Genomic DNA, 21,970 nt, shown 5'->3' with positions numbered 1-21,970 from the left:
CCCCACGAGGACTCGGTTCAGCCTATTTCTGTATTGTGTTCTGAAACTTCTGCTAAACCTCTGTAAGCTACAAGGAAAGGCACTGTAAAAAGGCTCCCACTGCATTTTTTAAAGCTGTTACAGCACGGAGCAGGGTCGAGGCGAGCCCCCACCACCTGACATTGGCGCGAGTTTGCAAACACAAACCCCATTTTGGAGACGTGCACCTCTCCACACAGAAGCCTTGATCTATGCATGAGGAGTAATTACGCAAGCACCCAAACGAGCCCTGCCCTCCTCCCCGCGCAGGAGCCAGGGATCAGAAACAAAAGCAGCGGAGAGGAGCAGCAGAACATTTCCTCCCAGCACTAAATGAAGCGGGATTACAGCAGCCCCAACAGCAGCCATCTGATGTGTAATTGCATGGATGGGGAAGTTCCTAAATCATCCACAAGTGATGGCTGGGGATTTCTTAACGTCCAGGATTGTTCAGAGGGGCGGGAGGCACCGACCCCTTTCTGAAGGAATGCTCTCAGGAGAAGCCTCTCCGGGATGTAAAATGAGGCATTATTATTAATAATAATAATAAAATTTTAAAAAGTGCTTTTGGGATAAGCTAGGAAAATATTCCAGCTCAGTTCTTGCACGTGTTCTGCACTGGTAGCGCACGTCTGACCGTGGAACAATCTCTCCCCATGAGCAAAGCACCGTGGAGCTGCATGGCCACTGGCGGGGGGCACAGGGTCCCCAGCCCCCAGCAGCAAGCACTGCATGGGGAGCGCATGGAGCCCCTCAGCACTTTGTCCCCGAGTGGACCCGGCTCCCCCCCCAGCCTCTTAACAACCCACAGCAACGGAAAAAGTTACCCAAGAACGGCAAGAACGATCAAAATGTGTTTCCATTTATCCGGCCTGCTCAGCGCAGAGGGCATGTTTTTAATACCAGCGGTGCAAGGGTGTGTTTAACAAGCAGACAGAGGAGGGCTTTGTACGAGCAGAGCTGCTTCGTTAGCACTGTCATAGGGAAGCAGGACAAGTGGGGACCGTGCACTCTGCTGAGGACACAGGACACGCTCCCCGTGGTTCCGAAATGCTCCCAGGCAGAGAACAGGCAGCACCAACAGGAGAAGGCCAAGAGCACTGCCATGTTTGGGGTTATTTACCAAACATGTTGGTGGCTCAGGAACACATCAGGACGTGGAAATGATAGCGAGTGGCTGCACAGAACAATCGTTCTGGGTGAGCAGAAGGGGACAGCACAATGCAGTAAGTCAGCTCTCCCTGCGGACCCAACCCAGAGCAATGTGTGCTTTCATGCAGATGTTCAGTGTTCCCGAGCGCAGCAGCATGCCACCTCTCCTTCCCCGTGCTAAGAGTCACTGCTGGAACAGAGGTTATCCAGGAAAACAATAAAGCACACCCATCCCTTAGGAAATGCCACTGGATGAAGGGCGATTTTGTCCAAAATCTGCCCAAGCTGTCATTATTTTAGCACAGCTCCTATTTGCTTTCAACGAGAGCAAGGTACGCCATGTTACCTGGATAGAAAAAAAACCACCATTTTGAAAATTTCATCCCAATTTTTCTCCTTTTATCCTCAAAACATTCTTTCCTCTTTCAAGCATTGGGATTATTGAAGCTCTCTTGCTAACGATGATGCTTTACCAAAGAGGTGCAGAGATGATCTCACATAGGTTACAGTGACAGCAGCTCGACACGTTGCAATGGACTGAGAACATTCGTGTGCTTGCAAATTGTCGATATCAAATCACAGAACAAACCCCACAAGCACACAGCGACTTGCTGGGCAACCCCATTCACCCGCTAACTCAGATCACCAAACTTCGGTGGTGTATGAACACAACACATTTGAAATGCCGTGCCACCCAGGGTAAGCGTCCTAAACCATTTCAAGGATAACCCCAAACCTATTGCAAATTACTGCAATTTGAGGGCAGAATTCCAGGGGAATTTTTTTTTTTTAACCTTGTGTCTCAAAGCAGACTGCATTTTTTCAGATGCTAAGAAATGGACCTCAAGGTTGCACACTGGAGCCAAGCTATTACTTGACACCAAGCCCTTTACTTCCTGCAATCTAACAAGTGCTGTGGGGACGGATCTGATGTCACATGGGGCCGAGTGCCCGTGCTCCCATGGGACCACAGCCAGCTCTGCAAGGGGCCACGCTCCCAGAGCTCGGTCATCCTTAGCACTGGGCAAGCCAGAGGATTACTGCAACAATGCAAAGCTCAGAATACCTGCAAGAAAGGGGATTCCCAGCACGTAGCTGCCCTGACCCACGAGACCGCTGGGCAAGAAGAAATGGGAAATGGGCTGCACGGAGCACATGGGTTGCAGCCATTGGGAAGAGCAAGAGCAGGAACGTGCTCTCTGAACCCGCCCCATCGTGCTCCCAGGCCTTTCCTGGTGCCCTGCCACAGATGTGTTTAGGTTCGCCACTGATTGCTCCAGATTTAGACATTGTTTGTGTAGGTTTGGAGTCGGGGAAATCCATCCCTACCCCCTTCATGACACTCTATGTAACTGTCTAATTTTTTAAAAAGATCCATATGTTGCATATATTAATAGCAGGAATCAAACCCAATCTGCATTAAACGTCAGAAATGTTGTATCTGGCAGTGGAACCGCCGCACATTTGTTCCTTATTTAACATTATTCATAGGGCTTTGGGCACATCAAAGTCTATTAAGAAGGCCTGTCAGAAAAGAGATTGCCGTAATGGATTAATGAAGCACGCACGGCCAGAACTCAACGCCAGGGCTCCAGCTGGTCCCCGCGCTGCAAGAGGGACAAGCAGGGTCCCTTCTGCAGGGACACGGCCACCGCACTGCAGCTCAAGTGAACGCCCTCATCCCCATCTGCTGCCCCTTCTCACCGCACGGGAAAGCAAGATGTTGGCAGATTGGCTGCAAACGGCCACCGCATCGATGGGTGTGAATGAAGCGATCTCGGGGACACGTGGAGGACCTGACCCCGTCCTCCCCGCTGTGAGCTCATCGTTGGGTAACTGCCAGAGCTGTCAGGGCAATTCCTCACTCCTTGAAGGGAACAAGGCAAATGCTACCCCTTGCAGCATCATGATAGCTGCTTCGTTATTCACCCCGAGCCTACGCAGGATGCTTGGTTGCTACAACGAGCAGCAGAGCCAAGCTGGCAGCATCTGCTCCTGAGGGCTTTGCGAGTGCTGGAGAAGGAGGCTGTTCCATAAAAGCCCAACACAAACCACCTTTGGGCAGAGAGGAACCATATGAGAGGTGTTTGTGAACTCAGCATCAGCACAACAACACGGCTGCAGCCATTGCAGAATTTCATGTCCATGCAGCACACTCAGCTAGGTGGGATGCCGAACAGGAGGAGCAAGACAGCCTTCCTCTGCCTTTTGAGGAGAACCAGAGTCACCTGTGAATTTGCTAAGGAGCTGCTGGGCAGGAGATGGGTGCAGGACGAGATCTGTTCAGCCCATCGCCTCCCGGCTGCTGCTGCAGACAGCAGTGCCATCGCCTTGCAGACAGAGGGTCAGGACGCGCAGGGTGCACAGGAAGGTTGAGGGAAAGAGCTGAGGATAGAGGGGAGAACAGCTGAAAGACAGAAAAGGAGGAGAAAGGAGTGAGACAGGAAGAGAGGAGACCACCAGGCAAACCCCACACCACCACCCCTAAGCAGATCACCACCATCACAGGGTTAGGAGGACGTGGTGAATTTAGGGAACAGAAACAGGAGGAAGCAGTGTGGGAGGGCACCGCAAGCCGGTGGAGAACGAGCTCCATCCCTGAGCCCCAGCCTTGCCGCTCCAGGCAGGCAGCAGCTCCTCTCCTGCCCTGGTTTCTGCCCCATCTCCTCACAACCATTTCTGCCTGCAGACCCAGCAGAACACTTCCCCACCCAGCACACTCAGCACAGCCATACCGCTGCTCCCCTACCTGCGGCTCGGGCTCAATATTGATGCGGTAAGCTTGCGCCTTCCCATCCTCCAGAATGGGCGGTGACCAGCTCCTCTCCTCAGCTCTGTAACGGGAAATCAGGTAAGTTCAGCTTAGACATAAAAAGAGACCTCCAAAAATAGATATAGATATCCAAGAACATATACGTACAACACAGCAGAAACCATACACAAGGAACAGCAGGAACAACAGCTGCTTCCCAGTGAGAGGGCACGCACAGCCCTGAGTGAGCCACCTCGTCCCTTCCAACACAGCCGCTGTGCACAGCCCTGAAATCCAGTTTCCAGTCACCTGTGTCCCTCCAGCACTGCCACACCAGGCAGCACACAGCTTGGTAGTCTGCATCGCTCGGGAACCAAACGGGGAGCAGATAACCTTGGTTCCATGAAGACATCGCCATACAGCTGCCCATACATTGTTGTTTGAATGGACAAATCCTGCTTTGCTGCTTCTCATCCTTGCTGGGGATGAGGAGTGAGAGGAGAAGCCCAGCACACAGCACAGATCATCGTGCTTAACCTCGCTGCCAGCGTGCACATCTTAATGAAGATGTTCTTGCTCCAGTAGGCACCTATCACTCGCTGCAGCCCAGCGCCCTTCCCACGACTCTGGCCCCTGACATGTGCCATGTTCAGTTTGGGTTTAATTATCTCCAGAGTCCAAGTGGGAAAAAGAAGAGCATAGTTTTACCCCAGGAATCCGTGCTGGGGAGTTTTGGGTTCAGTACTCTCTGCTGAAACCCACCTGCACGCAGCCCTGCCTTACACACACAGCCACACGCCTCACAAACTCAGGGGCTGACCCAAAACCCGTTAAAAAGCAAACACTGCCCTTCATGCACAGTGGGACTCTCTTGAGGATTCAGGCTCTTCTGCTCCAAATCACTGCTCGGTCTCACCATCACCGCTTTTTCAACAGGAAGGAGCTTGCTCTTTTTCCTACCTAGATGTCTTGTTCTGATAAGCTCTCTCTACCACAATGACTTGATTTTAGGCTCAGTCCTTTCAGCCTAAATTGGTCTCCCAGATCGCTGTTTGCCGGGACGGAGGAAGCCGACCTTCCTGGGAACGGCAGCGTTCCCAGCGTTCGCCATCATCTGCTGCTGCATGTATTGCTTCCACATTCAGAATCAGAATCCTGCATTCAGAATCTCATCTGGAAGCCCAGAACAATGAAAGCTCCTAATTGCATTGGCAGAGACCTCACTGCAGTTTCCGTGCTTTCCCCCCACGCTGGCTCGCAGCGCCGCCGAGGAGCGGGCGGTTATGACCCTCCTGTTTGCAGGGCTCCGCAGCCCACGTGCCGAACACAGCTTCTATTAAAAAAAATCCCCAAAGATTTCAATTTGCCAGTAAATGCATTCGATCCAGAAAGCCGTTCTGCTTCCAGTAGATAGCAGCAATAAGCAGCAGCACATCCTCTCTGTACCAGCACTGCCAGGCTGGAGGCCCCCTCCCCACCCCGACCCCACCTCGGAGCGCAGCTGAGCACGCATTTCCCAGAGCTGTGGGTCTGCACGCTTAGCGACAGAGGTGACCAAAGTGCAGGCACCCAGGGAGAAGCCCGGTCATGGTTGGTGCTTTCAATGATGAAGCTCGAAAGCTTTGCCATCGCTCTTCTGGAGCAACCAGAAGTTTCCCATGTACGCAAGACGCAGCCTCCAGCAACAGCCGGAACAAACCCAGACTGACCTTGGCGGCAGCTTCCAGTTGAGCTGCTCTGAAATTAAATCGATACGGCACAAGCTAGGTTCTATCCGACATCTTCAGAGACTTCCTGCCAAGCAGAGGGGACTGGGGGGGCAGCCAGCCCTACCCAAGAGAAATCAAGGTCTCCTGAAGCACTGGGAGCATTGCTGCTCAGAGACTTCCCCTTTCCCAGGAGAACAGGATTGAACCCACAGCAGTGTCCCCAGCACCGGGGTGCCCCGCTGGGGACTTTGGGGTCAGCAGAGCCACCCCGAGGCACTCACCCTGTGCTGCCAACAGCACGGCACTGCGCTCGGGCACAGCAAAAGCCGATCCCATTCTGCAACACAATGGCTGAGAGCTCAGACACCGCACTCACATGTTCCAAGTTGTTTAATTTACAGCTCGAGGACGGGAAAAGCATTTTCAGATGTGTTGCAGGGGATTAAAGTCAGCTATGTGGAAATCATTACTCTGCATTAACAACGCTCTGCTCTCTGTTGATGGCTGCTCGGACAATCCTAAGGAAAATAACCTGACCCGGGCCTTCAACACGGGGCTGCGTGGGAAACAGACTCATTAACGAGACAAACCTCAAAAAAATAAAGCAAGCTGCAGACACCTTTTATCCCACCATTTGTTTTCTAAACGGCTCCGTATCATTTTCAAAAAAATTACCCGCCGACGCTCGCCCGTTTTTACCGAGATGTTTTCGCACCTGGCAACAATCTGCGACGCCTGCTCTCTGCATGGACAGAGCCGCTCTCACGCTGCAAGAATCCCCACGTCCAATCAGTGCCTCCTTCCTGCAGCTCCTTCCACGCTCCCGTGCAGTGCTCAGTGGGGCAGCCCAGGACGTGCCACCGCCTCTCCCCGTGGGCACATCGCTGTGACCCACCCTGATCTGCTCGGTCTCTCCGTGGGGCAGCAGCTGTGGGTTCTGCCCATCTCTCACCATTAAGGGATCAGCTGCAGAGGTGCATCCTCACGATGCTGAAGGTCACCACGAGGCTGCAGGGTGCAGGATCAGCCCCTGCCACACCGGCAGCTCGCACAGGGCACAGCTGTGGGGCTGCTGCCTCCTCTCCCCCGGCTCGAGCTGCTCCTGCAGAGCCAGGCCCTGGAACACCGCCGGTTTTCCCCTCTGTTCGTCCTCGCACGGCTCCAGATGGGAAGCTGTGATTCACTTTTTCAGTTGTTCTCAAGTTTCCAGGAAGGGTACATCATGCACTGTAACACTTCCATCTCCCAGCAGCGTGGCTCGGGCTGACGGAGCATCCAGAAAGACGTGCACAGAGATGGGGGGACTCCAGAAAGTCAGCGACGTGTGGGTCCAGGCAGATACCATCGCTGGCCTTCCTCCTCCAGGGAGGCATCTTCCAGAGAAACCCCATCCTGAGGCGAGCAGGAGTGAGCAGAGCCCAGGCTGCAGCCTCACACAGGTTTCAGCAAAGCACAGCTCCAACCGAGCTCTGTGGCTGCTTTCACTCGAAGCATAACCCTACCTGAAGAAATAAGCCTTCCCTAATAACCAGGGCTGCAGCAGATCCACAAGAGGTGCTGATGTTTGAAGGAATAGGCGAGGCTTTCTTTAGAAGCAATAAGAACACTACACAGCACTACGTGAGAAGAGGCCAGGCTGCACTGCTGTGCCAGTTAGCTCAGGGCCAGAGCACACAGCGTGCACCAGCCTGAGGGCTGACAGCCTTCCAGGACGAGGAGAAGGTGGGTTGTGGGGAACAAATTGATTTTAATAAGCACCTCAGAGAATCCCGATGCGATTTTGCAGCTTGCAGTTATTCTGTTCTCACAGCGTCTCAGTCCTGCTCAGAGGAGACGCTGCACACCCCTCCTGCCATCCTCCCAGCACCCAGTGCAGAGCCGGGCTGCTCCTAGCGCTGCTTCCCATCGTGCTGACAGGAAATTGCATGTTTGCCTTTGGTCAGAAGCACTGTTTGTCTTCATCCAGACTGAAAGCAGCAGCCGCCCCTGCCATGCCGCTGTGCAAGAGGGAGTCAAACCCGGTGGAAGCTCTCTAATGACAGGCTGTGCTGAGGATAGAGGCCCACGTCCATTTGCAGCTCATCCACACTGTCGCACCTCGCTGGTGCCAGTCCCTGTCGCAATACCAAACCCATTTCAGTCGTTTCCTCCCAAGCACAGCGAGCGAACACGGTCTGCGCTGCATGGGAAAGCTTTACACCCCATGGTTTATCTTGCATGCAAAGCACCACTCAGCCTGGATCTTTATTTGCTTCCCCATCAGTGTGACTGGGAATCTTTATCAGGTGAATCTGATAAGTGATAATCAGCATCTCCCACTGCATTCAAAGAGCTCTGTGCACCCAATGCACCCGGTGCCCTGGCGGGTCAGGTTGCTGTCAGGACACCCAGGTCTGTGTGCCTGCCCCACTGCACAGCCAACAACCCTTCCTGGCTTTTCCCTTCCAGTTTTCACCCATTCTGACTTTCCTGCTTCCAATCAAATACGATTCACTGAAAGCAAGATTGGTTTTGTTTTCAGCTTGCTACAAGTGACAGTGACACCAATGCCAGAGTTTCGTATCAGGAGGAGTCCCAGGAAGCTCTCAGGGCCCTGCAAGGCGTTTGCTTTCTGAAGAACCCCACAGCTGAACAGCCACCGGGCCCTGTGGGGCCTCACTGCTGAGCTAAGCCACCCCACACACAGCACCTCCCCCCCAGCCCCCACTGCTGCCTGCATCCATCCAGGGGATTTAAAATCTGCATTTATACACACTTAGAATCACAGAATCGTGAAGGTTGGAAAAGACCTCTCAGATGTGGTTCTGTGACACAGCCAGCTTCCTCTGGGGAGCAAACACTGCTGCCAGCAATCCCCGGGCTGCGGAGCACCAAAATGGGACGCGAGGCTTCAGCTCAGCAGAACAAATCACCTCCTTTATAGGGTATGGGTGAACAGCAGACTGCATGGCGCTCGCACAGGGCACCCGCTGCTGCTCCTGAACCAATGCGGTGCCAGCACAGAGTGCTGAAGCAAAACAAAAGCATCATCTCTTCACCCTAACACGCCAGCAGGGATAAAGATCAAAAAACCCCTAAATTAACTTAAGACAACCACTTCCATCAGGCCCCTACAGCAGGCAGGGGATGCACAACAGCTTCAGCTCGGAGTTTAATGCCCACAGTTCAGTGGCTGATTTCCAATCCCCATCCCTGAGCTGCTCAGTCCCCCTGGGCTGGGGGGGCCCCCCCTCCTCCTGCCCCCATTCTACAGCCACAAAGCGGGTGCAGCGACGCAGCCCTCAGCTTATAGATTAACAAAAAGCCGGTTGAAAAATCTGATGATTTCATTCATGCACTTGAGTCACGTCTGGCAGCGCCCCGTTCCAGGCATGACAAAGTTTCCACCACCACCAGGCACAGTCGCAGAGCAATCAGAGCTTTGCTGGGCACGAGGTGTGCTACGGCCACTGGCACAGCCCCACATCTGGCCGGGCAGATGGAAAGAAGTCTTCAAGCCACTGTGATGACAACGTTCCCTTTCGCTATTTAGCTAAATTTTATCTTCTGCATATAAACATGTACATATAAGTACTGAATAACTTCAACATTACAGGATGATGTTAGACATACGGTCACGTCCGTAGAAAGTCAATGTTCAGGGCAAAAAAAAAAAAAAAAGAATACCTGCAACTCTATCTCAGTCGACAAAAGATTGTCCCCTCTACTCTGCCCTCGTGAGGCCCCATCTGCAGTACCATGTCCAGGCTGGGGTCCCCAGTACGGGAGGGATGTGGGGCTGCTGGAGTGGGACCAGAGGAGGGCCACGAGGATGGAAAGGGGGCTGAGCACCTCTCCTATGAAGAACATCTGAGGGCTTTTGGATAAGGCTCCAGGGAGACCTCACTGTGGCCTTCCAGGACTTGAAGGGAGCTTACAAGCAGGAGGGGGGCCGACTTTTTACACGGTCTGATAGTGATAGGACAAAGGGGAACGGCTTTAAACAAAAACAGGGGAGATTAAGGTCAGATGTTAGGTAGAAATTTTTTACCCAGAGGCAGTGAGGCACTGGCACAGGCTGCCCAGGGAGCCGTGGTACCCCATCCATCTCTGGAGGCATTCAAGGCCAGGTGGGATGGCATGCTGGGCAGCCTGATCTAGAGGCTGGCAATTCTGCCCATGGCAGGGGGAGTGGAACTTGATGAGCTTTAAGGTCCCTTACAATCTAAGCCACTCTAGGATTCCTGAACAAAGAGACACCAGTTGATGCCCATGGCTAACAAGGGGCAAAGAAATGGGACTTGGTAGCAGCCTCCTGAGAACTGCTCCTGGTGAAAGCAGGACAACCCTCCTCGGCCAGGGGAAATCCCACCTGCACGAAGGGTCCTTTCTATCTTCCTCCCCATTTCTTTCCTAAAGAAGCAGCCATGTAAATTCCATGGCATGGCTGGGCTCGGTGGTCCCTGCAGCAGTCAGGCACTGCAGGTGCCTCTGTCCCATGAACCCCCAGGAACAAAACCAGGTTTGTGCTTCACAGCAGCGCTCCCCACGCCCCGAGCAGGGCGGCTGCATCACGCTCTGGGACCCAGCTACCACTCAGAAGCCACATATTTCCTAAGAGAAGCATAAACACTCAGTGACAGCTCTTCATAGCAGGAAATGCCTTTTTAATCTGAAGTGGATAATTAGGACAAATTTATTTAAATTTATTAAGAGATAGCAGTCGTTTACGAGCCTTATAAGGAATGCTCCTTTTGACTACATGATTTGTGGCCTGCATCAAAAGCATTTAGCTAAAAGATTAACTTCAATGGAAAGCGAAGAAACCAAAACAAACCTTCATTTTGCGTTGAAATATTAAGAAACAAAAATGCCACATGTGGTTGGCAGCACCTCCAAGTGTACATTCATGGAACATTAGGAAAACAATGGGTAGGAGCCAAGAGAATACGGGAGGCTTCTCCCAATTGGGATCCTGGCCCCAGTGCCGCTCCTGCTCAGGTCTATAGGAGCTGCAGGACCCTATGGGAGGTGTACAGGGTCTGACCCAGCTCATCCTTCAGGAGCCTTGCGAAGTGCTGACCCACTCATTTATCAGCGCTCCTTCAAGAACAGCTTTGTCTCAGCGTGTTTAAAACCACAGAACAACTGCTCTGGGATGCATCCAGAACCAAATCCCATGGCACGTCTGCTCTGGGGCTGGCTGCAAGCCTTCTGCAGAAGCATCAAGCAAAGCTGACACAAGAGCACAAAGAGCAAAGCACCAGCGCGGTAACGCTGCCGAGGACGCAGCACCCGAGCGCAGCGAGCCGTGCCCACCTGCTCACGGAGAGCAGCAGCTGCTCCACGCACGCCTTGATCTTGTTCTGCGCCTCCAGGTGCGTCATGGCTTCTGTGCTCTCCCCGTTAATGGCCAGAATGATGTCTCCTGGGCACAGGTTGGCCAGGGCTGCTTTACTTCCAGGGTTAATCTAGGCAAGAAGAGACAAAAGGTGCGTTTAAAAAGAGTGCTCGATTTGAAGAAAAACATTTCTAGGAGCAACGGTTCCCTCAAGCTGCTCATCTCTGGAAAAGATCTGTGTGTTCTGCTAAGCCAGCAGCACTCAGGTCCCAGCTGGGGCTGTGCCCATATCTCTGGTGGTCGTGCTGCACTCGAGTGCCATCAGGTGCCAGCTCTCACCCCACAGGGCTCCCATTGGCCCCAGTGTGTGACCAGGTCCCCTTCAAACAACACAATGCCCTCCTTCACCACAGCATCATAGAATAACCCGAGTTGGAAGGCACCCATAAAGACCATCAAACCCAACTCCTTCGGCCTGCTGATCTTAAAGCACGCTTTGGGAATCAGTCCCTAGAAGCGCATAGAAACTTTGGAGAAAGATGTAATTTAAGGGTGAGAGCAGTCACCCTAATTGCTTCCTGCAGGGATGTTGTGTTTCACATCAGTTTTTCCTGACCAGCGTTCAAGGAACCGCCACTCTGTAGCTCTGCATGGGACGTCCCACGGCCCATCCCTGCTGCTTGTGTAGGAACATCAAAACCCCACAGAGCTTCCAACTCCTTTCCCAAGGTACTAATGACACGTCCGGGTACCGCCTGTGGTCGGACATAGGGCCAACCCCACAGCCTACAAAAAAACCTTGAGAAATTACCCTTTACATCAACCCAATTATGCTTTTAACTTTCGGGATAAGACAAAATGAGCAGGATGGGTAAGCATGCCTACAAGCGCTTCATCACGGTGTTTGTGCCCTGGACCTGGAGGTGCATGGGGAGCTCTGAATTCCCCGTGCAGCTGAGCGGAGCTGACGGCTGAGCTGAGCCTTTTGTCGCGCTGTCGGAGCAGATCAGCGCTCACCCTTTGCTCTTCAATAGTTCCAGCCTCCAAACAAACCTGCCCAGCCACCTCCTGCCCCTCCTGGCTGCCTCTGACTCAGCCCAGAGCAAACAAAGGGAGGCATTTCTCACCGCAGCACGCATCAGCTGCAGAGCTATGACACGGGGCATTTTAACCCCGGAGAGATTATTATTATTTTTTTTTTTCCCACCTGGAATTCATTCGTCCTGTTGTTTTTCTTTGAGCCCACGTAAGAAACGATGGCATTCCCCCAGCATCAGGCTCCTTCCGCAGCCAGGGAAGCTGCCAGCAGCCCAGGGAGCACCTCCAAGCACACACCTCTGCGCAGCAACGTGCTGGCACACGCTTCCCCCTGGTGCCGGCCACCCAGCCCTGTGCTGACAGCCCGACCTGACACCGCCACATCTTGTTCTTGTCTATCCTCCACGTCTGATGCGTTTCTCCCCTCGCACTGATCTTAACCAGATCGTAGCTTCCTCGGAGAAAAGCCGCTCGTAGATGGGGCTCTTAGCTGTTTCCTATTTTTAGTTTCTGGTTTATTTCAAATTATTTTGGCAGCATCTTTGTATTAGCATTTTATGCTATCCATGGAGATGACCGAGGGCTGGAAATGGAGCTGAGCTCCAAGAACACATTAGTTTGAGATACAGCCTCAGGGTCATAGCCTGGGAACCAGCACAGGAACACGTGGCAGGTCCAGAGCTCACATCTGTCAGCGAATAGTGCTCGAGATGCTCCAAGCCAAATTCTCCCCACTGCAGCTGTGTGACACCATCAGCACCAAAGGTGCCAGAGCAAAGCAAACCAGGCTGTATCTCCACGTTGCCCTGGGGGCAGGACCAGGCTGTGGCATGGTCCTACCTGCTCTGTGTGGTGCCACACAGCCTTCTGCAAGCCAGGAGGACAAGGGTGCAGCATGAAGTGTAATAATCTTTGCAGGAGCACATGTCTGCAGTCCAACCTCCAGGTTACCATGTGGAAGTGAGCAAGTAAATGGAAAGGAGCAGAGGGACACGGGTCAGCTCAAAGCAGAATGCTCTGAGGACTTCAGAAGCTGCATTGCCTTCCCAACGCCAGCTGCCACCAAACCACCGCTGAGAATCCACCTCCACAAACAGGGACAGGGCTTCCCTTCAAGCCGGGACCCTCGTGCTCCACACTCTGGAGCTACAGCTCTGCAGGGTACAGCCACGCACTGTGCACGGACACCACATCTGCAGGGCACTGAAATCCCAGGGTGGCAGGGAGCTGCTGACATAGACACCCATTCATGCCTCTGTTCAGAGGGGGCTACGCTCTGCTGCAACCAGCAACGCGTGACGTGAACGAAGCATTCACGAACTTCAGAGTAACTGGATCTATCATGAAGTTACAAGCACTGCAAAGCAAATCCGCTCCGAGTCACCGGGGCTCTGCGCCCTCAGGAGGGGCCTCCACCAGAGGAGCTGATTCTTGAGAATAAGACGTGTTCGTGAAAACCAGCAACAAGGCTTGTTTGTTCTTGGCACCGCTGGGCACCTCCCAAACGAGCCATTGCGGAGAACCCCCCCCAAAGCACAGCCTGCTGCACACACAGCCCTGCAGCTCCATCCAAACCCACACCGGGCCCCCCCACGTGCCCCACGGCACACACACAGCACAGCGGCCGCTCCATGCGTGGCATTCCCCGAGCTCCTCCAGAGCCCAGCCCTGCCAGGAGAGTACAACGTACTGCACTTAACCCCTCCCAGGAGTAAGCGATGGCTTCTTTGTTTCCCTCTCACAGCGTGTATACGCTAAGAATGTTTATCAACAGAAAACATGAGAAGAAACAGAGCTAAAGCAAAAGGAAGCGCACACAGGTAGCAGTGCTGTGACATGGGGTGCAGGAGCGCAGCAAGCAGCCCCACGCTCACAGAGCAGCACAGTCATGAGTACACTAGGTACACTTGGCTACTACTGCAGCAAAGAACCAGAATCTGCTTTTCACCCCCCATCTTTCTCAAAAGCATTTTCTCCCTAATTCCCTCACTTGTGGCACTGCTGTGCACCCCCCGCTGCACTTCACACAGCACTGTGGTTCAGCGTTAGCACCTGTCTCTGTGATTTCATATCATCCCAGCAGGAAAAGGAGACCCCCAGAGCAGCAGATGCCCACACACTGCCCTTCTCCCAGTGCTCTGTCCCTACAGAAGATACGGCCGCTGTGCTGCAAGGACCAGCCCAGTGCCAGCATGGGGTGGACTAGGGGGGACCATGAGCACAGTTGACAGCACCAGACCTACACTTGGCTTCTACCAAGCCATCCAGCGGTCAGCCATACCTGCTGCACCACAACCCAAACAACTTCTGTTTTATTTTTTAAGCAAGCATTTTCCAATTCTTTCCCCAGCACCTCCTCCAAGACTCCCTCCCAATGCTGCTTCCCACTGAGGACATCAGTGTCAGAGGCAGCTCCATCGCAGCGCTGCCCCATGGGAGGTACCACCAGGCCACGCTGCGTTAGAAACAACCCAGCAGCCAAGGGGATGCTCTGGAGCAGGTCTGGGAAAAGCCCCAAACCCAGCAGTGCCTCTCATCTGGCTGCTGGGGCCCCGCTGTGATTTACCGAGTGCTAGCGCCTGACTTCGGGCCAAGGAAATAACGCACATTGAGGCAAGTGTTCCACTAAGCCAGCTGGTGCTGGGAGCTGCGCTATCTAGTTTGGTAAGCAATATTATTTGCACTAAGAGTTGACTCTTGAAACATGCATGGCATGACTCCTTCAGACCTGGAGCACAACCCCCGGAGGGCACCAACCACCCCTCCCGCAAGGCACCAGCCCCACACAAGCAGTCAGCACACAGCCAACCCCCAGGAGGAACCCAGCTCTGCTCCAGGGGCACTGCCACCACCCCCAGGGGCAGCCAGGGACCGACCCCAGCACCGCAGTCCCACCCAGCAGCGGTTCTGCACAGGAGAGCTCCGGAACCAGGCCAACATCACCAGCTGGAATAATGAATCATAGAATCACCGAGGTTGGGAAAGACCATTAAGATCATCTTAACACTTAAGCAAAAGCTTTATTGGTTACATTAACGTTAGCAGATTAACATACTGAGTGCTACAGCAACAAATCACAACACATCCCATCAATGAATGAGATCACTTTCACAGAATGTAATGGGTTAAGATGCACAGTCCCATGCAAACCTATGCAGACCACAGTGCTTGCCTGTAACACGCTACCTTTGATTTAAGATTGACAAGTCGGGCAAATTTCTGCTCTGCAAGCGTGATCAAAAGAGCCTGATTAAAGCCTCGGAGAGCCTTTCAAGATAGCGTGACAAAGTTCTCAGCTTCTAAACAAAGCAGACTTGTTGTGCTCACGGGAGGCACGCAGCCTGGCTGCTCAGACAGCAGCACCATCTGGGCACAGGAAGAAGCAGGGTTTGGTGGCCAGCTAACAGAGATAGATCCTTCAAATCTTTTGACCCTTCTTCGCAGGGATGCTCCTCAGTGTATCAAAGCTCTGTGCTTTGAGCCAGCGTACATTCCTCGCTAATCCAGTTGCATTTTTCTAATTGCTTATATAGAAGCAAAACTAGACATTACCTAGGGATGCTGCGCAGCACCTAAGGCTTCTTCTGTTGGGGACTGCACCACAGGAAAACCTCAACTTCCCACACCATCTCTGAGAATTCTGAGGGTTCTTTAGAGAATCCCACGCACGCATTGCAGAGGACACCTGAGCTGCTAGCAGCACTGCCCTCAAAGCACAGGTGCCCCCAGCACACCCTCCCAGTGCTGTCAAGCAGAAGGAGCACAAGCAGCTTACACCCAGGAGAGCAACCCTGGAGTCCCAGCCTGGGGAAAGCATCATGCCATCACCCCCACGTCACTGCCTTCCCCTGCTTTATTTGTGCATGTAGATATTCCACAGGGTTTGGCCTCTGTGCTGGAAACCCTGCGAGTACTGAAGGCTCCCGGGCAGCATTCTGTGCCCTACAGTGGGTGACAGCACCCAGGGTCAGTCCTCCTGCAGAAATAGGCAGGCTTTAATGGGTGCAAACGTGAGCTGCGAGGTTCTGCTGCTCCAGTTGACATGAAGGATGGAGTGAGGGAGGGGCTCTGGAGGCACCTTTGTGATGTTTGGAAAATCTATGGGCAGAAATGCTCTTGCACGAAGATTTCTTAGAGATCTGTTCTGTATGGTGAGAGAGTTCTACTTTCTGACAATCCCCCTGAACAACACATTGCGCTCCGCATTTCTGCCACTGCTCCAATGACCTGACGTGTCCTCTTGCTCGGGGTTGTGTGCAAGCACTGGAGTTGAAGCACCAAACATCTCAGCCCTTATCTGCAGGGCTTACTGCACGCCTGGTGTTCACAGCTGTGCACAAACCCATTGCACTCACAGTGCTCACTGGTGCCTCTCTGCAGTCCCCACCCACAGCAAATCATGGCATGCACCTCCTGTTAACAAGTTTGCTTTGGCTGCTTTATCAGCCCCACTCAGCTGGAGAGAGCTGCTGCTCTCCTTCACACTCCAGCACCCGTGGTCACAGGTGACTTAAAGCACAGATAATTCCACCCAGTGTTTGGGTATCCGAGAGCCAGCAGACGGCACAGAGCTCAAATCAAAGTTCAAATATTAAATGTAAGAGGATGTGCACGTTCTAGGACTCACTGTGCCACCTGCAGACACCACCTGCACTTCCCCCAAGCAAAAAGAAGAGTGAATTTGCAACAGTCTGCAATAATGCCACGTAATCCATAATGACATATTTGCAGTAAAAGTAAAGGACTGATGCCCCCCAGCAGGACCTCCCATGTGAGTGGCCCCTCAGTTCCTAAAGGAGCTGCGAGAAAGAAGGGGACAGACACCAGCAGAGTGTGACAGGACAAGGGGAAACGGTTTCAGACTGGATATAAGAAAGCTGCTCATGCTAAAGGTGGTGAGGCACTGGCACAGGGTGCCTGGAGAGGCGGGGGTCCCCATCCCTGCAGACAGCCCAGCTCAGGCTGGGGGCTCTGAGCACTGAGCTCTGGGTGCCCCTGCTCACTGCAGGGAGTGGGACTCGATGGCCTTTGGAGGTCCCTTCCAACCCCAACCAAGCTATGATTCTACGTTTAACAAACACCTATTGTGCTATACAGCAACAAAACGTTTAAGACCAAACCAAACAGCCCAGGTATTTCCCTCGCATGCTGCCCACACCAACAGGAGCTCTCTGGTACCTCACTTTATTCTACTTTACCCTCGTATCAAGCAGGTTACACCCATGCACTTCTCCAAGCAGCTCTGCCTGCTTGTCCCAACAGGCAATCTTTCAATCTCTGAGATGAAGGTGATGTCAACTTTCTAACAGCAGCAAAAAGAGCCCTTTCTGCTTCGCTCGACCCGCGGAGGCCTGAAGCATTCTCAGGGGTGTGCTGCGTTTGTTTTGCTACACCCGCACCAAGGTCAGCCCGGGTATGAATAGACCTCCATGAATCATTCTTTCCGCTTGGTTTCCCACTTGGGATTATCAGCGTGCTTGATTAGGGTAATTAGCAATAGCTTTCCTTCCAACATGTAATACCATTGCCATCTCCTGCACCAGCGCTCACTCTGCTTCCAGTTATTAAATGAAGCCTCCACAGGTGAGCACCTTCAGCAGCAAACATCTCTGTAACACTTCTGTGAGTTCTCATCTTCAGTTCACATTCAGGGTTCGGCACCGGAGCAGCACAGATGTCCCACGGAGCCCTTACAGCCATCACTATGAGACCAATGATGGCGAAAGAAGCAGCAAAACGAATTCCTTCCATTTAAAAACATCGTTCCCACTTGAATCGTGTTGGAACAAACACGAGCGTGCCACAAACAGTGACGCAGCTCCTCCACGGGGACAATAAAGCTAAGGGCAAGCAGAAGCCAGCGGTGCTCCTTGCTTTAGGACCTCAGCTGGAGCAGTCATTTCAGAGCACCTGAGAGCACAGCAAAGTGGGTCATTTCCATTTAACAAACAATCAAATACACACAATTTGCATATAAAGCTAAGAAACAGCTTTGTGGCCCTACAGCTGAGCAAAGGGAAAGCCGCATTCCCTTTGCTGCCATCTCCGGCTCCGGCCCTGCCCAGAGGCAGGCAGCAGGTGGGCACCTATGGGGTCAGCAGCCCCAGCCTGCTCTGCCATCCCAGCCTGCAGAACAACTCACAAGTCAGCAGCTCAGTGCACACACTGCATTCAATGGGCAGGAGCACAGCACACGGGGAGCAAACACAACAGCGCTTGTAGGAATCCCACCACGGGCAGAATCCCTTCTCGAGTACCCCAGCCTGCAACAGAACTGTTTGCTCAAATTGAGAAGTTCCTTACATTGAAAAGCCAACCTGAACTTGCCAAACAATGCCCGGCTAATGGATTGCAGACCCATTATTTCTCGCTCTCCTCATGTTACGGTTCCACACCCATAGCTGAAAATGTGCGTTCTGCTGCCCTGCTGGAGACCAGCGGGTAAACTGATGTTGGGGACAGCGGATAAAAGAAAAACTGTGTCTTTTTTTAATGCCATTAAATAACTTTTTAAGAAAAAAACATTACATTTAATAATACTGGATTCAGTCCATTTGCCAATATCTGCTCGGCCAAGCGGTTATGACAAACAGCAGCAGGGCTTGGAATGGGCAGAGCCGGGCAGGAGGCGACGCCAGCTGCTGCAGGAGCTCCACAGGCAAGTTCAGGCCATTAAATACATTCTAGTTGCACTAATGACTGATTATCTTCTAATCCCAACAAGGGGCAGACCAGCTGCGATCCCACACAGACCCACAGCAGCGACTGATGTGGTTATAGGCACAGCACTGTCAGTTGTTCCATGTCCTGGTGGGCTCAGGGGGCTGAGGAAGCCTTCAGGTGCCTGCGTGGAGCTGCAGCAGCCCCTGGCACAGCATATCCCACTGTCACCCTCCTCAGGCAAGGAACAGCAGCTGACAGCTACCAGAAAATTAACCAAGTTCCAAACCCGCTTTCTAGCCAGTCATTAAACCGACTCTAAGCAGATGCTCTGGGTCATTTCCCTCCCCCTATAAATATCACTAGAAGGAGGAACCTTTAATTACACAATGCACTACGCCCAGCTCCAGCTTTCTGTAACCATGGCACAAAGCAAAGCTGGGCTCCCTCCCCAGCACACAGCCTGGCTGCAGCCCCCACCCAGCCCTGTGCTGCAGGACACCAGCAGCCCCCCACTGCTCCCCCTAAGCCCACCCATCAGTGTTTGCCTTTTCTTATCCCTAAGGCTGAAGAACTTCATGCTCCAGCTCAAGCCCTCGTGCTCAGCATCAGCTGTTCTCCGTGCAATCCCCATTTGTCATTATCAAAGCACAGAGGGAAGAGAACTGCTTTCAAATAGATCATGGATCAATTTAATGAGCTTATTGGAAACAGCTGCAAGTTGTTTGGGCTCACCACCACCAGCTGCACCTGTGCAAATGCAGTCACATAGGGAGCTAATGCACAAAGCAAGCCCTGGTAACTCATTCAAGCCCCATTCCAAACCAGGGTTGTACGACATCATTGTTTTCCACGCTGCCAAATCCATGTTTTCTTCATGTTTGTCCTCTGCGGGTACTGCCCCAGGCTTGGCTTTGAGTGCCCACTGCTCCAACATTAATGCTTTGCTTCACTCAGAGCATCGCTTCTTTATTCCTCCCCTTCCCCCCCCAGCCCCACTTTGGGGTTGGGCTCCATCAATGTAAGATCTCTGCCCTCGGAGCAGTGGCACTCAGGTGGGGTTTTGGAAGGGCCCTCCAGGAAGGCAGCAGCATGAGCTCCAAACAACACTGAGCTGTCAGGGCAGGAGAGTAATCATTTCCTGCAGTCCAGCAAAGACCAGAGAAACCAACCTATGAGCAACCAAAGTTCCCCCCCGCCCCCCCCCAACCCCTACACAGGGAATTCACGTTTCACAATGAGTAGGAGTAGGATTAGAAAGAGGCAGACAGCCTTTGGCACCAAGACCCGGCTGTGGGTGGCTTTCTGACATCTCAAATCCCAAAGTGCAGCCCCTGAGCTCCCAGTGTAACCCAGCAGCACGCAGCCGGGCACCCAGCACCCCACCCTGCTCCCCACACGGCACAGGAGGGCTGCAGGCAGACAGACGATGCTCACAGCAGGACGCAGGAGCCCCAGGGTCTGCTCCCTCCTCCCACCAGGATTTCTGCTATTTACAGTCTCTGTTTGTAATTTAATGACATTTTAATACAAAATACATAAGAGAGCACTTGGAAGGAGGCGGAAGCCAGCCAAGAGCCTCAACAATGGGCTGCGGCAAGAGGCTCCCTCCCACGCTTCTGTCTGCAGCCCTGCAGATCTCCCCCTGCCCAGGTGAGGGGACCAAGGGGCACGGCCTCAGCTTGGCCCAACAGAGCTGCTGAGGCAATTAGTTTAATTACTTCATGGGTGATTCTAGGATGCAAGGAGCACAGCAGCACACCTGCTCCCAGAGCCCCCCCCAGCCCTGGCCACTGCTCCCACTGAAGAGGGGACCCAGCAGCTCACACACACACACACCAGCTCCTCCTTCACTGCACTCTTTTTGGGTGCTATTTCCTAAACCAGCAAGGACTCTTTATGGTGGGAGTAGAGCCCAGGATGGGGGATGTAGTATGCCCAATGCCCACCATCGTGCCCTACATCATCCCAGGAGCACCACCTCCCACCCGGCCAGAGGCAGCACCAGGAGCTGGGTGGGAGGGAGGAGAGCCTGATCCATGACCTGAGCACCACCCTGTGACACCCTGCTCTGCTCAGAGCAGGACCTGTCCCGATGAGCACCGTTCTCACACCTCCAGACCCAAATCCCGGCCACACACTGCCTCACCGTGCAGGAGCAGACTTTGTTTTCTCTTGTTGAACATTAAGCCAAACTTTTTCAAAGCAACAGCGAAGCAGCTCCCTCCCCTGCTTTAAGATGTTCCATTCCACAGCAGAAACATTTGCGCAGACACCCAGAGGCGACTGTGCTCTTGGATATTACCCTACACAGCTCGAGGGTAAAGAGGATTTGCCCGTCACCTCCTCTCCATTTGCTCTCCTCGAGCTCCCCCGCATCCATCCCTCACCCCATGAAGGGCACCAGAACAAAAGCAGTCACTGGGAGCCATGCGATAGGCACCTCTGAGCTCCAACGCAAACCAGCAGATTTTAAGAGGTGCTTTCTTCCCTAGTTCGTTCTTTACAGCTCAGGGTAAATGTTTTCCATTTTCTGTCATGGCTTTGGCGGGCGAAGAAAGAGATGGCAAACAGCTTTTATGTGTTAGGACAACAGTTTTACGATCCAGCTGCTCCCAGCGCCTCTCAATGCTCACAGTGTTTGCCCAGCCACCCCGAGCCCACGGATACCCCCGAACCCAGAGGAAGGGCTGAGCAGCACCGGGCACCGCTCCCACTGGGGCATGGAGCACGGGTGCAGCCCCAGCCCCCCACAGCCTGTGTGGGGCTCAGCTCGCTCTCACTACACACAGAGCCCACTGTGGGCTCACCGAGGTGCTTTTAAGAAGCTTCCAGAACGCATCTTCGGGCTGTCATGCAACACTGCAAGTACACTTCGTACTACCGCCAGCCCACAGACCCCACGGCCACGCAGAGGGCTCCACTCCGACCCCACCGGTGCCCCCCAGAGACACCACAAATCCAATTCTGGGAACGAGCCCGAGCTCTCTGCCAACTTTAAACCCAATCCTTAGGAATTAAGGACTACAAAGGGATCCGAGCAGCATCTGCGCCGCACGGACGGAACCGAAGGACGCTAACCCGGGAGGGATGAAGGGATGGAAGCAGCCCCCCGCCCCACTCACCCTGGAGATGGTCAGCGGCGTGCTGAAGTCCTTGCCGCCCACCAGGCGGAAACCCCACGGCGAGGGGCCGCGCAGGGCCACCGAGTGCGGCATGACGGGGTCGGGGCTCCGTGCCCGGTGCTGCGCTCCGCTCCGCTCCCGCCCGCCGCTGCCGCATCCACTTAAAGCGGCTCCGAGGCCCCGAGGCCGGCCCTGC

General features: G+C 53.4%; 1 protein-coding gene across 1 annotated transcript in view; it reads right to left on the bottom strand.

Moving 5' to 3' along the window:
* PDLIM4 (PDZ and LIM domain 4) overlaps positions 1–21,964 on the bottom strand; it is a 34,068-nt gene extending 12,104 nt beyond the window's left edge. The window contains exons 1-3 of the mRNA XM_021410672.1: positions 21,775–21,964; positions 10,930–11,081; positions 3,920–4,004 (exon numbers count right to left, since the gene is read on the bottom strand). Coding sequence (XP_021266347.1) covers positions 3,920–4,004; positions 10,930–11,081; positions 21,775–21,867 — 330 coding nt within the window. The 5' untranslated portion in view covers positions 21,868–21,964. The remainder of the gene's footprint in view (positions 1–3,919; positions 4,005–10,929; positions 11,082–21,774) is intronic.

Source organism: Numida meleagris, chromosome 12 (genome assembly GCF_002078875.1).
Source record: "Numida meleagris isolate 19003 breed g44 Domestic line chromosome 12, NumMel1.0, whole genome shotgun sequence".
In the NCBI taxonomy this organism is placed as follows: Eukaryota; Metazoa; Chordata; class Aves; order Galliformes; family Numididae; genus Numida; species Numida meleagris.
The sequence above is the reverse complement of the archived record's forward strand: the minus strand, read 5'-3'. Positions and strand labels throughout refer to the sequence as shown.